Source organism: Miniopterus schreibersii, assembly GCF_964146895.1.
Source record: "Miniopterus schreibersii genome assembly, chromosome: X".
Classification (NCBI taxonomy): Eukaryota; Metazoa; Chordata; class Mammalia; order Chiroptera; family Miniopteridae; genus Miniopterus; species Miniopterus schreibersii.
The window spans coordinates 8,018,967-8,035,192 of NC_138104.1; the positions used below are offsets into that span (position 1 = coordinate 8,018,967).

The 16,226-nt window shown below is 39.2% G+C and overlaps 1 protein-coding gene across 1 annotated transcript in view; it reads left to right on the top strand.

Moving 5' to 3' along the window:
• GPC3 (glypican 3) overlaps nucleotides 1-16,226 on the top strand; it is a 357,395-nt gene that overhangs the window by 191,747 nt on the left and 149,422 nt on the right. Inside the window, exon 3 of the mRNA XM_081125313.1 lies at nucleotides 12,204-12,898. Coding sequence (XP_080981439.1) covers nucleotides 12,204-12,898 — 695 coding nt within the window. The remainder of the gene's footprint in view (nucleotides 1-12,203; nucleotides 12,899-16,226) is intronic.

Here is a 16,226-nt window from a genome sequence, read left to right on the forward strand (position 1 = left end):
TCCTGGACTTGTAAGTCTATTTCTTTCCGCAGGTAAGGGAAGTTTTCTGTAATTATTTTTTCCAATAGGTTTTCAATTTCTTGGTCTCTTTGTTCCCCTTCTGGCACCCCAATAATATGAATGTTGGGCCTCTTGAAGTTGTCCCAGAGGCTCCTTATACTATCTTCATATTTCTGAATTCTTTTTTCTTTTTGCTTTTCTGGTTGGGTGTTTTTTGTTTCTTCATGTTCCAAATTGCTGATTTGATTCTCAGCATCCTCTACTCTACTGTTGATTCCCTGTAAATTATTCTTCATTTCAGTTCCTGTAGCCTTCATTTCAAATTGGTCCTTTATTATGTCATCGATTTTCTCAATTATTTTTGTCATACTCTTACTAATATCCTTGAGCATCCTTGTAACCATTATTCTGAACTCTGTATTTGTTAGCTTGCTTGGATCTATTTCATTTAGTTCCTTTTCTAGAGTTTTCTTTTGTTCTTTCCTTTGTGACATGTTTCTTTGCCTCCACATTTTGGCTGCTTCCTGGTGTTTGTTGCTGTGTATTAGGTAGAGCTGCTCTGTCTCCTGGGATTGGTAGAGTGGCTTTGTGTAGTAGGTGTCCTGTAGGGTCCAGTAGCTCAGCCTCTGCAGTCACCTGAGCTGGGCCTTCTAGGTGCTCCCCTGTGAGGGCTGTGTGCACTGTCCTTTTGTAGTTGAGCCTTGGTTGCTGTTGGCATCACTGGGAGGAATTGACCCCCAGACCAATCAGCTGTGAGGACCAGCTACAGCTACACCCAGAGAGCTGCTGTGCTGGAGATCCCCCTATGGAGCAGGATTTACTTCAGTGGAGCTTTTGCGTTCACCAAGGGCACCCCTTGAGTGTGTCACTTGTGAATGTGGTAGGGTTGTGGTCGAGTCTGACCACCGAGTACAGTGTCTCTGGGGCCTCCCGGGAGGTGCAATGTCAGCCTGTGCCTGTGCCTTGCCCAGGGCCACCCAGCATGAGCCACACAGCAAACCGTAGTTGGCTGCTACTTGTGCTGGGCTTGGAGGTGCCCAGGAGAGGCCAAGAAATGAGCCAGTGCAGCTGCCGCTAGTGCCAGGCCTGGGGCCACTTATCAAGCCCTATGGGGCAGCTGCTGCTTGTTTGAGAGATTTTAGGAAAGTCCTAAGCATGAGGCTCGAGAGGCCACTTGCATAGAAAAGCCCCTGGAAATGGCCTGGATGAGCTGCAGGTGGGGAGGGGCGGGGCCTCTGGGAATCACGGGGCGGGGCCAAAGGTGTGAGTCAGGTGCTGGCGATTCAAACATGGCGCCTGCCTGCCGGCTGTGCAAGGAGGACTCGCCAAAGGAGCCATGGCCTCTGCCAGCCCTTCTGCCTGGGAGGAAGCCGCCCTCCGCCTCTCACCCGGATCTCAGGCAGGTTAGTTCCTCCCCGAGTGTCCCGGGTCCTCTCAGGCTGCTCCCGGCGCTGGGCTCAGAGGGAGCCTCCGAGTGAGTCCGTGCCGGGCCCTTAAGAGGAGCTGCTGGGGCTCCCGCGGCCTCCACGACCCTCAAGGACAGTCCCCGCTGGTTTCACAGCCCGGAGTTGTGGGGACGTCTCTTCCCGGCCCTGGAGCCCTGGGCTGGGGCCCTGCTGTGGGGCTGGCACCCCTCCCTCCTCCGGGAGACCCCCGCCGCCGAGATTCCCTCCCGGGTTTACCCGAGGCACCGGGTGTGGGCCCACGGCCGCGTCTCCACAATGGTGGTTTTGTGTCTTCGTTGTAATTTCCATGTGGTTTCGAGAGGCGGTGGGTGCAGCTGTTACCTACGCCACCATCTTGTCTTCCTCCACGCTGGATTTTTGGATACATGACAACAATTTTCTTCTTAAACAAAATCTGTGTCAAGAAGAGATTGTTAAATACCCCCTGAAAAAAGGAAGAAAAGTTTGATTCATGGGAAGGTACATGGAGTCACCTTTACTTACTTCCAAGTTCTTCTAGGAGAAAGAATTCTTTACGTGCTTGATGCTCAATAAATTGTGAACCACTTCCCCTTCTGCTTGTAAACATTACAGACTTCTTGTGAAGCAGCCAGCTTTTATCAGACTATTAAGCAGTCAAGTCATAATTGCAAATCATAGTGGTTGCTTCAGTGTCTTGATGGCACTTGAAAGAAAACTGGGAGAAACAGAGACTTCCATGCCTAGGTTCACCAGAACTGTCTACAGAGTCACACCATGATTTTTTCTACCAGCTGACTATTTTTGTCATGTTCTAACTTAATCCTGGAGATTCACCTGTCTTCCCACCCAGTTCCGTCACATAGACTAATACCAGACACATATATACAACACACACAACTCAGTTCCAATGTGGGAGCAAAAATTATTTTATAAAGTTGGTAGTATATAAGAGCAGTTTGCACAAGGTAAAAGTTTCTCTCCTTCTGACAAGTTCAAAAGAAAGCCACATGGTTAACCTTTGTTGGTTTTCCACCCCTTCCCTCCTGCCATTGAATTTGTTGGAGCCACTGTGGTAATACCTTTCTGCCAAGTCTTTGGTTGCTGCCCACTGAGGGCACCTAAGCAGCTGTCTCCTCCTGAGTTAAGCCATTCTTCATGAGTCCCCTGGCCTTCACCTTCACTGTGTTTCATGTACTGGAGTACCCTGTAGGAGACTGAGTCCCAAGAAGCTGTCAAGGTCCTGGACCTTGAGTCCTGTCTCTGCCAGTAGCCCTTTGAAGCTCAAGGGAGGGCCTGGCCTTTTTGAAAAGTCTAGCTTTTAAATTAAATACCATAGTTTTGTGATTAGAGCTGAGAGCTCTGAGATTTCATACCCATGTTAGTAACCCCTAGGAAATGCACCATATTGACCTTAAAACCCCACTTATTTTCTTATAATTTTTATTTCATCATAGCTATAAGGCACTGCAGGCAATATATTTCCAGGAAATTATTGTTCTTGGTAAGCAGTTGGAATCATTCAGACTTTTGCCTTGTTCCTCACATCTTACTCAAGTTATGGAATTATTTTCCTGAAACATCCAATAAACCCAGGATAGCCAAACAGTGGAAATATGAAGGTGTAGTTGAACCAAAAGGGGAAAAAAAAAGACAAGCCACCCATACCTTGAGGCATTATTGCATAGTGTTTTAGTGTGTAAGCTCTGGTGTCAGACTGCATGAATTTAAATCTTGGCTCTTTTATTTACTGACTGTATAACGTTTAGCAAGTTACTTAATCTGTACCTCAGTTTTCTTATCTATAAAATGCAGACAATAGTATACCTACCTCATAGGATAGTCCTGACAATACCTGAATTAATTCACATAAAGCACTTAAAACACCGCCTGGCAGAGGTAAATGCTCTATGGACATTAGTTCTTATTATACCTAAAGTTACTTTTTAAATGCCATGTGATATTTTTCCTGGAAGGAGGTGGATATAATGGAAAACACATTGCACAGATAGTCAGGAGTCCTATGTTCCTATGTTTCGTTCCTGCCACCAGCTACCACATAGCCATAGGATTTGGAGCCAATCTTGGTTTCAGTAACCTCATCTGTGAAATTGAGAAAATATTTCTCTTAACTACTGTTCATACACATGTGCATTACACACACATCACCCCCACTTACACACACACACACACATTCACTTTCAGTGATAGAAGGGGAGAATTAAATGAGAACACAAATTTGAAAGCTCTGAAGCAACATGAAACACTCAGTTATGGTGATCGTGTTGCCATGTATACTATGTATACTTAGGCTATAGCAGACTCTGAGCACAAAATGTACTTTCATATCTATAAGTTATTTTTTGCTTTTCAAAGGAAATAGGCCATCCAGGATTTTATCACAGCTGGCTATTGCAAGCCTCTAAGCCATAAAAACCATATTGCTTGCGTGTTTTATTCACAGTCTAGCAGATAGTGTGCATTTAGTAAATATTAAATGGAAAAATATATTTTTATATAAGAGCAGTCAATCTAATGAGACAGCTAAGATGCCTCAAAAAAGGTCTTAAAATGGTTTTCTAGCAAGTGCTTAATGTTGTTGACTTTACATAATATCAAGGTCCTGTGATAATTTAGGTCCCAAACAAGTTGAAATTTGGTTTGGACACATGTACGGCTCAGCAGGAGAAGCAATAGCCTAAACTTTTAGGTCTTGGGATATCTTTCCCTAGATCTACTTTATCTTTCACAAGAGAGTGGACAGTAATCTCATGGCTCTCTATGTGTGAAAAGAAAAAAGAAAATTGTTATAAAGAGGGTTCAGTGGGTACTTGTTGAGTATATGAATGAATAAGGCCATAGGAGCATGTGTGTGTAAATTCTAAGCCACCTCAGATCTAGTATGTCTCATTAGTGAGAGGAAGGAGATGGGAATGCATTTGCAGTAACCATGGGGAAGAGGAGTATGTTGCTTTTGAAATCACTAAAGCACTGCAGAAGCACTTGCAGAAATACAAAGTGCTATGAAAACTTTTAATGACAAGTTACAGACACAGTTCTCTCCAGTAACAATGGTTGCATAAACTACTGACAATTGAACTTTTTAAGATATTCATTTAGTGTCTAAATGGTTAAAGGAAGACAGAAGATCAGACAAGAGCAAGACTGTGTCAAACGAACACATTAATTGTCCTAACAACAACATAAAAGATCCCCTAGTTGTTGAGCTTGTTCTTTTCAATATCTACAGGTATACTGAAAAGAAATACAGGTTTTTATTAGATAAAGGCATTACCAGATGTTTGCATTTAAACCTTTAAGTGAAGCCATGCCCTCTCTATAGAGCAGAATCTTTCTTTCAGTATGTCTTCAAAAGCCTATTTTTATTTTCCTAAGCTATGGTTAGTAATAGGTGGTTAAGAGAAGAAACTCCTTAGCCTTGATTCATGGAATTAAGGTCATACACTAGAAAAAGGAAATGTCACAAGTTGACAAGAAAATAACCAGATCTAGAATGTCTTAGTGATTTTTTTTTTTTTTTTTTTTGGTCTAGCTGACACAGAAGTCATTCTTCTTGTGACGTTTGGAGTAATACATGCCCCCTCCCCATAAGCTCTTTGGAGAAGGACCTTTGTTTGTTTGTTTGTTTTTAGAAAAGATTTTAATTAAGTGGATTTGGTGAGTTCTGGGGGCTTTTTAACTATTTAATAGTGGATTCTGGGAAGAATGATAGAACTTTACTTCCTTAGATAGTATCAGGCTTTCTTTTGTAAAGAGGGAACTGTAAGATCTAAGAATGTGACCTTAATGCCTCTTTTGGCAGGTGTCATTTCTTAGCCATGGGAACCTTGAATAAGTAAGAATATTTCCCAATCAACCAAGAATTGGCTTGTTCAAGTGAATACTTAGGAGGGAGGGAAGAATGAAAAAAGACTAACGATTATGTATTAGAACTAACGCATCAAGATCATAGCGCAAGGTGTGGTCCAGCATAAAAAATGCTGGCCCACAAGAGTCTCTTATAAGATCTTATAAGAGGTATTATTGGTGTGTCCACAGTAAAATGAGTTCCTAAACCTCAGTGGCTTCTGTAAGACAATTTTTTTCTTAAAATAAAGTTTTATCAATTTTAGAAATAAGTCATTATCTAGGGTTCCCTACATTCTTCTGTTTAGCCACTTTCCTGATTTCTCAAGGGTGGTTTATTTCTGAATCCAATGTGAAAACAGACATTTTGTGGGCCATGACAAAGCTGGCTTTATTAGTGCCTACCTAATCTTAGAGTTGTTAAGTACATTTGACCAAAATTTTAAAGATTTGGTTAAAGGGTCAGAAGATAAAAGATTTAGGAAGGATTATGTATGCAGATTCAACCTCGGGCCCTGACAACTGCTGGAGAAAACAGTGTTAGGCTGCTAATGAGCCATTTATGAATACAGATATTTTAGTTGCTACTAAAACTCATAAGAATAGGCTGTTGAAACAATGTTTTGTCTTGAAATGGTAAATAGAGCTCCTCTTTCTCTCCACCTAATTTATATACACACCTACTTATTTATATCCTACCTTGACCCAAAAAGAGTGTAAAGTACTCTCCAAAAGTGCACGTAATAAAAGCAAGATATGATGCAACGAAAATGCATAGAAACAATCAGGAAAAGGTGAAAATACTGGTAGGAAAGTATGATGTAAGGTTATAATACATAATACAAGACATGACGTTTACTATGCTTGATAGAGGTAGACCATAAATTTGGTCTGTGCTTTTTAGCAACAAATGTGAAGCAGGAAAAATGATTGGATAACATGAATCACAGGGAGAGGTAGAGAGAGAGAAACATCAATGTGTGTGTGGGGGGGAGAGAGAGAGAGAGAGAAAGAAAGAGAAAGAGAAATAGAAAGAAATATTGATGTGAGAGAGATAGAACCTGCAACCTGGGTATGTGCCCTGACTGGGAATCACACCAGGTACCTTTTGGTGCGCGGGACAACATTCAACCAACTGAGCGACACCAAGCAGGGCGAGTGAATCTTTAATTTTTTTAAACATGTTTTATTGATTTCAGAGAGAGTAAGGGAGAGGGAGAGAGAGATAGAAACATCAATGATAAGAGAATCATCATTGATTGGTTGCCTCCTGCACTTCCTCTACTGGGGTTTGAGCCCACAACCAGGGCATGTGCCCTGACCCGAAATTGAACTGTGACCTCCTGGTTCATAGGTCAATGCTCAACCTCTGAGCCACGCCAGCCGGAAGAGAGTGAATTATTTTTAATGGTCTTCTTTGGTCTGTAGTACCCTTAGGGGAAAATATCTATCTAACTATTGTTCATTCTATCATCTATCTATATCTATCTATCATCTATCTATATCTATATCTATCTATCTATCTATCTATCTATCTATCTATCTATCTATCTATCTATCATCTATCTATCTATCTATCTATCTATCTATCTATCTATCTATCTATATCTATCTATCATCTATCTATCTATCTATCTAATCATCTATCATCATCTGTCATCTATCATCTCTGTCTACCTACCTATCAATGAAATGATACATGTAATAGCCTTGAAAAATGTCACTATTTTTTTTATTTCTAATTAATTTACCTTGGTATTTAGAAGCCTAGTATGTAAAACTTAAAAAGCAAGACTACATAAGTTTATAGTTTGGTCATGGGCCTGCACAAATAAATGGCTTATATTTAATAGCAACTTATTTCTAAACTTGCTTAATTCTAGTTAAATTCTTGTGGAACATTAAATGCCAGAAAAATTGAACAGAAGTTGGAGCAACACTTTTAGTGTCTTCTCTATGAACTATTTTAGAAAATGTGGGGGCTTTTCTTACAACCTAATCTTGCCATTTTTATGTGGCTGACTTAAAAAAAAAAATCATTCTGTATTCAAAAATAACATTGAAATGTGTTACCTATTTGGGTGTTTTGGTCCATTAACTTTTTCTGGTGGTTTTCCCAATTAAAATTACATTGATGCCATATGGCATCTATTGTGTGTTAAAACTCCCTAACTCATGAAAGAAATGTCAAAGTAGATTGGGAGAAAAAAGGAGGTAAAGAGTTAACATTTTTCAGTGGTTATAGTCACTGGCTCCTCAAAACTAATTTCCAAGGTCCAGATTTTGTCATTTAAAAAAATTAATAGACTTTACTTTTTAGAACATTTTTTGATTTAAACAAAAATGAAGCACAAAGTACAGAGTTTCTATTTGCTCCCTCTCCCTTGCACAAAGTTTCCTACATTATTAGCATTGGTGTGGTACATGTTATAATTAATGAATCAATATAAATACATTATTATTAACTAAACTTCATAGTTTACATTAAGATTTATTTTTTAGGTTGCACAGTTCTGTGGGTTTTAACAAATGCATAATGTCTTGTATCCTCTGTAAGAATATCATACAGAACTGTTTCACCACCCTAAAAATCCTCAGCTTCACCCATTCACCTCCCTCCCATTCTTTTCCCACCCCCAAATCCCTGGTAACCAGTGGTCTTTTTAGTGTCTCCATAGTTTTGCTGTTTAGAGAACCTCAAATATTTGGAATCAGGCAGTATGTAGCATTTTAAAACTGGCTTCTTTCACTTAGCAAGAGATATTTAAGATTCCTTTATATCTCTTGATGATTTAATAGCTCATTTCTTTTTATGGCTAAATAGTATTCCATTGTATGGATATACCACTTTTTGTTTAGCCTATTGAAGGACACCTTGCTTGTTTCCAGTTTTGGGTGATTATAAAAATAAGCTACTATAAACATTCTTGTGCAGGTTTTTGTGTGAACACAAGTTTTCAACTACATTGGGTAAAAAACTAGGAGCACAATTGCTGGATCTCATGGTGAAAGAATATTCGGTTTTGTTTTTTTTTTTAATTTTTTATTTTTTCAATTATAGTTTATATTCAATATTATTTTGTATTAGTTTCAGGTATTCAGCATAGTGGTTAGACAATCATATACTTTACAAAAAAATTCAAAGTTTTCTTTTTCAATTAAGGTAACTATGCTGGAAAACAAGGACTGTTTTCGAGCCCAATCCATGATGTGACATTCATCCTAGGAATTTAAAAGTTCTTCTTATAAAGTATTTGCCATTCTTAAAATTCTGGAAAACTACCTTGAAAAAAGTAACGTGCTTCTATAAGGACTACCTTATTCTATTTTTTTTTTTTTTATTGGTCAAAATGTTACAGATGTCCCCTTTTTCCCCATTGACCTCTTCCACCCCACACCCATTCCCCACCCCAGGCCTCCACCACACTATTGTCTGTGTCCACGGGGAGAGGACTACGTTTTTCTTAAGGGCTTGATGGGAACTCAATGGTTCATTTATTTCTATTTTCCAACCACAAGTATACTTTCCTCTTAAAAATTATCCAGTCTTCTACTGAAAAGGCCCATGAAAACACATTTCTTTCTGTCTAGGTTTAGCGATATGTTCTGTGTCCTAGACTGGGGATATAGAAGTTATTGAACCATTTAAAGAGAGGAAATAGCCTGATTGTACACTTCACATATCAAACTACATCTGGAGAATTGTGTTCCTTTTTGACCACCATAATTTATGGAGGATGTTGACAATACTAGAGTGTGTCCAAACAGTGGTGACCAGGATGATAATGAGGACATGTACAAATCTAGAAACCTTGCTATATTTGGATGTATATTAATTCATTTTATTCGATATGTTTATCTGTATCATTTATCTTTATATTGTAAAACAAAAATTAGAATATTTTCTGTTTCATGCCAAAGTTTTCATAATATCTCTGATTTTACATTGTTCCAAATTTTCCTGGACATAGCTCTTGACCACTTCCCAGGAAAAAGACAAAGGAAAACCTCCCCTACCTTAAGGGTATAATATTATCTGACCAAAAAAATCAATGAGTTGAACTTCCTTGCAGTAATTCTAGGCCTTGGCTTCATTCCATTAAACCTCAAGTTGCCAACCTCAAGCTGAGTATCATTTTTCATCTAGTGTTGGTTCCTATAAGTCTCCAAGGAGCCTTTGCTTGAGTGGTTATGGTTCAGTCTGTTGTCCAGTGATATAGAAGTAAGGGGGATGGACAACACCCAGAGATGTACTAAATGGATTCTGAGCTTTGAAAGTTGGAGCAGGGAGCACATGTGAGCTTGAGGTTAGATATAAACCCCTAGCCCTTTTTCCCACTGCAGTATATGTTGTTAATTCTTTCTGCAGAAGAGTTCATGATCTTTTGTAATTTTTTCTATTGATCCAACAGTGCTAGTTACAGAAACTTTGAAAAAGGTTATGGCAGTATAGTCTATGGAATTTCACTGTCGTATGTTTTGCACATTAGACAACAAATACCCTGTGCTAGAGATGAAATTTGCCTTGTAGATAATTCGTTTTAGGGTAGCTTAGATGATTGAGATCTGCAGGGTAGCATTGCATTGCCACTCTTCCTTCTCTTACCTCATGTTTCCCCAAGGCAAAGGTTAAAGTATGACTGTTTTGTTGGTCTTTGGGCTAAAATTTCTCCTAATATATTTCTGTTCATAGAGAAGAAGCCAATGGAAAAATAATGAGCTTAAAAAATAACTTTAAAAAGGTTTTTGAAATTATGTGTATTGGCTATAGGGCCAAGGGCAGCTGGGGTGTAACCAATGCTGAGAGAAACTAGTCTCTGAATTGACTGCTTCTACTTTGCAGTTGTGTGACCCTGGGAAAGTGCTTAACCTCTGCTGAGTCTCAATTTCATCATTTATAAAATGGGGATTGCAATACCAAATCAGAAAGTTGTTGCAAAAAGTAGATATTATAATATACTTTGAAATGCTTTGTGAATGCTAAACCATATAGCTTGTATTTTTAATACAAGGATGGTGTATCATTTATCTCCATCTACCCAACACTTATATATACACCTAGTACCTAGCACAGAGCCTAATATATAATAAATGATTGCTAGCTAAAGTTGAAATGAATAAGTAAGCCCTGGCCAGGTAGCTCAGTTGGTTAGAGCATTGTCCTGATATGCCAAGGTTGCAGGTTCGATCCCTTGTTAGGGCACATAAAAGAATCAACCAATGAATGAATAAATAAGTGGAACAACAAATATCTCTCTCTCTCTCTCTCTCTCTCTCTCTCTCTCTCTCAGAATCAATAAATACAAATTTATTTTATAAAAATAAATGAGTAGTTCTAAATCTCCATATTTCTGATGATTTTAAAGAATTCACTGATCCTTTGTTTTCAGTTAGTTGATCTCTTGGCCTCATTAAACCTTTAGAGTCAATGATTGATGGGGTTAGGAAGAGATTGTTATAAGATAGATAAACTTTCCAGGAATTTCTTGGCATTCTATACAAAATAAAACAAACATGTGAACATATAGCAACTGGTGGAAATGAAGATTAACTTTCTCAAGTGGGCTTGAAAACCCAGTAGAATTGCATTGGCATCTGTTCAACATTTTAGGGCAAGTCATAAGCTCAAGGGAAGAATCTAGCAAGCGTGTTCTACCTTGTGAGTGATCTGGGGCAGATGGTGGTGGCACAACCTAGACATCACTTCTGTCATAGGTGACTGAGATGCTGGACTAAGTGATCCCAAGGAGCTGTTGGCGTACAGTCTCTCTAGTAGTCTGAAAGTGGTAATAATTTGATTTTTCAAGCCTCATGAATTGGCATCATTTGGAGTACATCTGTCACGGACCTTTGCACTTTGGAAGGAAATGAAAGAAAGTACTAAGTTAATTTTAAATGTCTCAAGAAACTTGGTTATTTTTGTTTGTTTTTAAACTGTCTTATTTCTTGAAAAACCTATTATTGTGGTTATTTTCTCTTCCCTTATATTAATGTGGGACTCTGATTATTTGGAATAATTTATGTCTCGAGTGTTTCAGTTTGAAGAAAATGAGATGGTGACATTACTACTTTCTCTCTCAACCCAATGACACTAATTGGGTCTTATGCCAAGGGGTAGGAGCAGGAGATGTAATACTGAATTCGTAGCTTCTGTAGAGCATATAAGCCAAGGCTTCTAAGCCATGTGGAAGCCGAACTTACCAAAGAAGCTTAGCAGTTGTAATTCCAGATGTTCGGCTTGCAAATCCCAGAGGTGGTGTTTTCAATATCAAATGTATGGATAAGTGCATGGATTGCTTTTTTTTTTTCCATCCAGATACTCATTTAAGGGATAAATTCCATTTCTATATCTGGCAATCTGTTAGATAGTTCCCTTTGAAGTTATCTAGAAAACAGCTACCAAAAATGATTAAATTTGTGATAGCTTTTATTCTTGGCTAAAAACTTGCCTCTCCTCCAGGGCTGAACAGGCTTAAATGGTTATGTGAGTTTACATAGTATATGGTTTGTTGTCAAATATTTATCTCCATCCCAAAATGAAATGTCTTGAAATACAAGACATGTTTAACTAAATAAATCAATTAGAGAAAGAAAAATAACTTCTCACTTAGCCTATTTTTAATCAGTATTTTCAAGAGAGGCCGAAATGTTAACTGAATCCTGGCTTTTGTCATTTGAAATATAATTTGTGTGTTTAAGAATTTATCTACACATCAGGGTTTGGAGTTTATATTCAGAAAGGAAAATTGATTTATAGGAGCAAGCAACTGCAGGAGTCGAGGCAGTATGAGTCAATTATTTAAGGCAAATGGGACCTTAGTCACCATAGCAATAGAGAGATTTCTAACTCAATTACACCCTGGATTTTCATGCTTTAAATTTGTGGGCATTTCTCTATCTCTTATTTTACAGAGGCCTTTGAAATTGTCGTTCGTCATGCCAAGAATTATACCAATGCCATGTTCAAAAACAACTATCCAAGCCTGACCCCACAAGCTTTTGAGTTTGTGGGTGAATTTTTTACCGACGTGTCTCTCTACATCCTGGGTTCTGACATCAACGTGGATGATATGGTCAATGAACTGTTTGATAGCCTGTTTCCAGTCATCTATACCCAGCTGATGAATCCAGGCCTGCCTGAGTCAGCCTTAGACATCAATGAGTGCCTCCGTGGGGCAAGGCGTGACCTGAAAGTATTTGGGAATTTCCCCAAGCTTATTATGACCCAGGTTTCCAAGTCACTGCAAGTTACTAGGATCTTCCTCCAGGCCCTGAATCTTGGAATCGAAGTGATCAACACAACTGATCACCTGAAGTTCAGTAAGGACTGTGGCCGAATGCTCACCAGAATGTGGTACTGCTCTTACTGCCAAGGACTGATGATGGTTAAGCCTTGTGGTGGCTACTGCAATGTGGTCATGCAAGGCTGTATGGCGGGTGTGGTGGAGATTGACAAGTACTGGAGAGAATACATCCTGTCTCTTGAAGAACTGGTGAACGGCATGTACAGAATCTATGACATGGAGAATGTACTGCTTGGTCTCTTCTCGACAATCCATGATTCCATCCAGTATGTTCAGAAGAATGGAGGAAAGCTGACCACCACAGTGAGTACCAGTTTATAGTTTTCAGAGGAACTGGGTCCTATTGGGATGGGGCAGCCTGGCTAGTAGCAGGGGCCGTTGAAGAGAAGTGAGAAAAAGATCAAAGGGTTAGAAGGGATGAGGGATGAATGACCTGAGTTAGGCAGCACATTGAGACCACGGGTTATGGAGCCATAATGCCTGGCTTTGAATTTTAGTTCCACTCATTTGCTTGCTGTGTGAACTTGGGTGAATAATTTTATCTTTATGAGCCTCATATTTCTGATTTATAAAATAGGGATAAAAATATCTTCTTCATAGGGAATAACATGTTAAAGTACTTAGCATGTGCCTGGTACATGGTAAGTCTTCCGTAAATATTGCTATTATTACCATCATTGTTAGGTATCATAATCTTCATGACAGCCCTTTGATGTAGGAGCTATTATCTCTATTTTATACATGAAGAAACTAAAGCTCAAGAAAACTGTAACTTGCCCAGCTACAGTTAGTGGAAAATCCGTGATTCAGAAATTGATTAGATCTCCCTTTAATTAGGTTATCACCTACTTTTCTGATTCTGATTTCACTCTCATGTTCTTATTCATATATATCACATTACCATTTTAAGTAACAATTTTAAATGTAGGAGACCCAGCTAGAACATACTAATTAAACCTTCATAAGAACATAAGCTAGGCCACACATCATGTTTGCCAACAGTTGTGGGTTTTTTTTTACAGCCTTGATTTTATGAGTCAGCCTGATGGGGTTTGTGATGGGACAGTTCTGCAAGTGAGGCAACCATTTGCATTGTTTCAACCCCACATTGTTAGTTACCTTATACCTGCCAAGCTAAAGTGCATACATTCAGAACCACAGGAGGCACCCGCTTTTCAATGTAGAGCAGAATATGCAGCGAAGAGCTGTTAGCTAGATCCCACTAAGATGGTGGTGAATGATTCCTGAATGCTGCCAGCTTTGTGGAAGGTGGTGGCAGAATTGTCTAATACCCTACCATTGTTGAGCTTCTACTACATTTCAATTGCTCTGCTGGCCAGTTTGCTTTTTATTTCACAGTAATCCATGAGATAGGCCCTAATAGTGTACCCATTTTACACAGGAGGAAATTAAGCTTAGAGTGGTTAAATATCTTGCCTAAGATCTCAAAGCTAGTTAAGTAGAGGTGGGGGAAGCTGGGATTCAAACACAGACTTGGTTGACTCATACTCTTAACTTCTATACAATGCAACTGCTATGTACTCTGAGCCAGTGCTTACCCAGAATATGTAGGGCAGATTGGATCATTTAGCCTTGTTTTTAAATTCTGGAAAATGATAGGGGCAATTGGTTTCTTTGGTGAATTAAACTAGGAGGGAAGATAGAAATGATGCAACCCACAGCATGGCTACCTATGGAGCTGCTCCAGTTGTCCCATTCACAATGTTAGCCATTTAAAACACATTTGCTGAGAACATATTTTATAGTAAAATGAACAGAACTGTCCTATCTAACAATAGTGTTTTTTTATAGCTAATTATCCCCTTGACTGCTTTATAATTTGAGACCAGATTCTGGGGCCTCATTCAAAGGTAAATCTCACAGAACTAGAAAAATGAAAAGTTAGTGCATTCACATGGTCATTAACCTTAAATTGATTGAAGGCTCAGTATGTGTCAGACACAAAGCAAGGGAGCCAGGGGTATGGAAATGGCTTCAATAAGAGGGAAAATAAGGAGACAACATTAAAGAGAGGATATAGGAGTGTTTAAAGTCTGTCTCTGATATTGGTCACTTGACAGCAACACAAACGATCTTGAAAACATGTATTCTCTAGTGCTTCTAAACAACCAAAAAAAAAGGATGGGGAGCTGATAAGGGATTAAGTGCATGGTTTTGATCAAGCTCCAGACATAAAGATTTATTCAATATACTTCTTTTAAGCATATGCTTTGTGCATGGCACTTTACCAGGTGCTGGGAATTCAAAGTTACCCATGACATAGTTCTTAATTCTTGAAAAGTTCAGTCTAATTGACTGCCAGACATGCAACTGAATAAGTTTTACCATAATGAACATTTTACTATAGTGTGAATGTTGGAAGGGTCGTAAGAGATTAGCTAGTTTAATTTCATTGATTTACAAAGGAATAAATGAAGTTCAGGGAGACTTGCCCAAAATTATATGACTAATGGGAGAGCCAGAAGTAGAATCCAAGGTCTTCTGCTGCTACAATTTAACTCATGTTCTTTCTACCACATGTCTGTCTCCCATTAGACAGTCCCAGGCTTTCACTCGAAAACCTCCATTAGAATTTTACAAAAACATCATGAACTTAAATTGGATAGCTATTTCAACTTGCTAAACTTGCTATATTTTAGGTACACACGTGTGCGTGTGTGTGCATGAGTGCACATGCATAGAGGGAGTACATTTCATGTCATTATCATTTAGGAAGAAAGGACTTCGTTGTGAAGAGGTGCTCAGTGATGCAGTCCCTTTCTGTTTTGGCCATTAAGGGCCTGATTGCCCCCAGCTTCCAGCTGGTTATGAGAGCGTGAAGTCTGCCTTCCCCCAGGGATGCCTGAACTAGAACAGAAAGCATATGTAAACTCTGCCTTGTTAATGTTTTATGATCACCAACTCTAAGTAATATATACCAAATGGTGGGAGTGGGGGAATCATTGGCCAGGTGTGATTTAGCCCATACTCCATGGGTCAGAGAGGGGTTGGACCATTTACAGGGGGAGAGGGGAAGTAAGGGTTGAGTAGACTGCAGAACTCTATTCATGTTAACAAACCTACAGAATGCCCCAAAGCAAAAGCTGGTTTAAAACTAAAGCATTAATGAGATTTTGCTGTAACACCCTGACTTTTCTGTTGTGTTAATATGTAAAATCCTGCCAGTCAGTCCTACTTGAGGTTAAGCTGTGGTGAGAGACATCTTTGATAATATGTTCTTGAGTTCTGTTGGGACAGCCTTTTTAGCAGGCTGTAAGCTGTGCCATGAGGTCTGCCGTACAGGGACTTTACCCAGTTGTTTTGGTGGCTACCATGTACCCCAGGTTATGAAGGACATTTTGGTCTTTTAAGTGAATTAGGCCCCGTTAAATTTTTATAAGTATGACCTTATTAGTGCTTTAGTTTTCCATAAGATAGTTTTCAGTTCTAACAAGTGAAGGCATGCAAGCAAATGTTGGGGGTGTTGTCACTGGCAGGTGGTAAACATCTGGTTCTCACACTTGGCTCACCATCACAATCACCTGGGGAACTTGTTAAACAGATTTCTGGAGTCCACCCTGAGAATTTTGATACCATAAATCTGTGGAAAGGCCAGAGAATTTGTTATTGA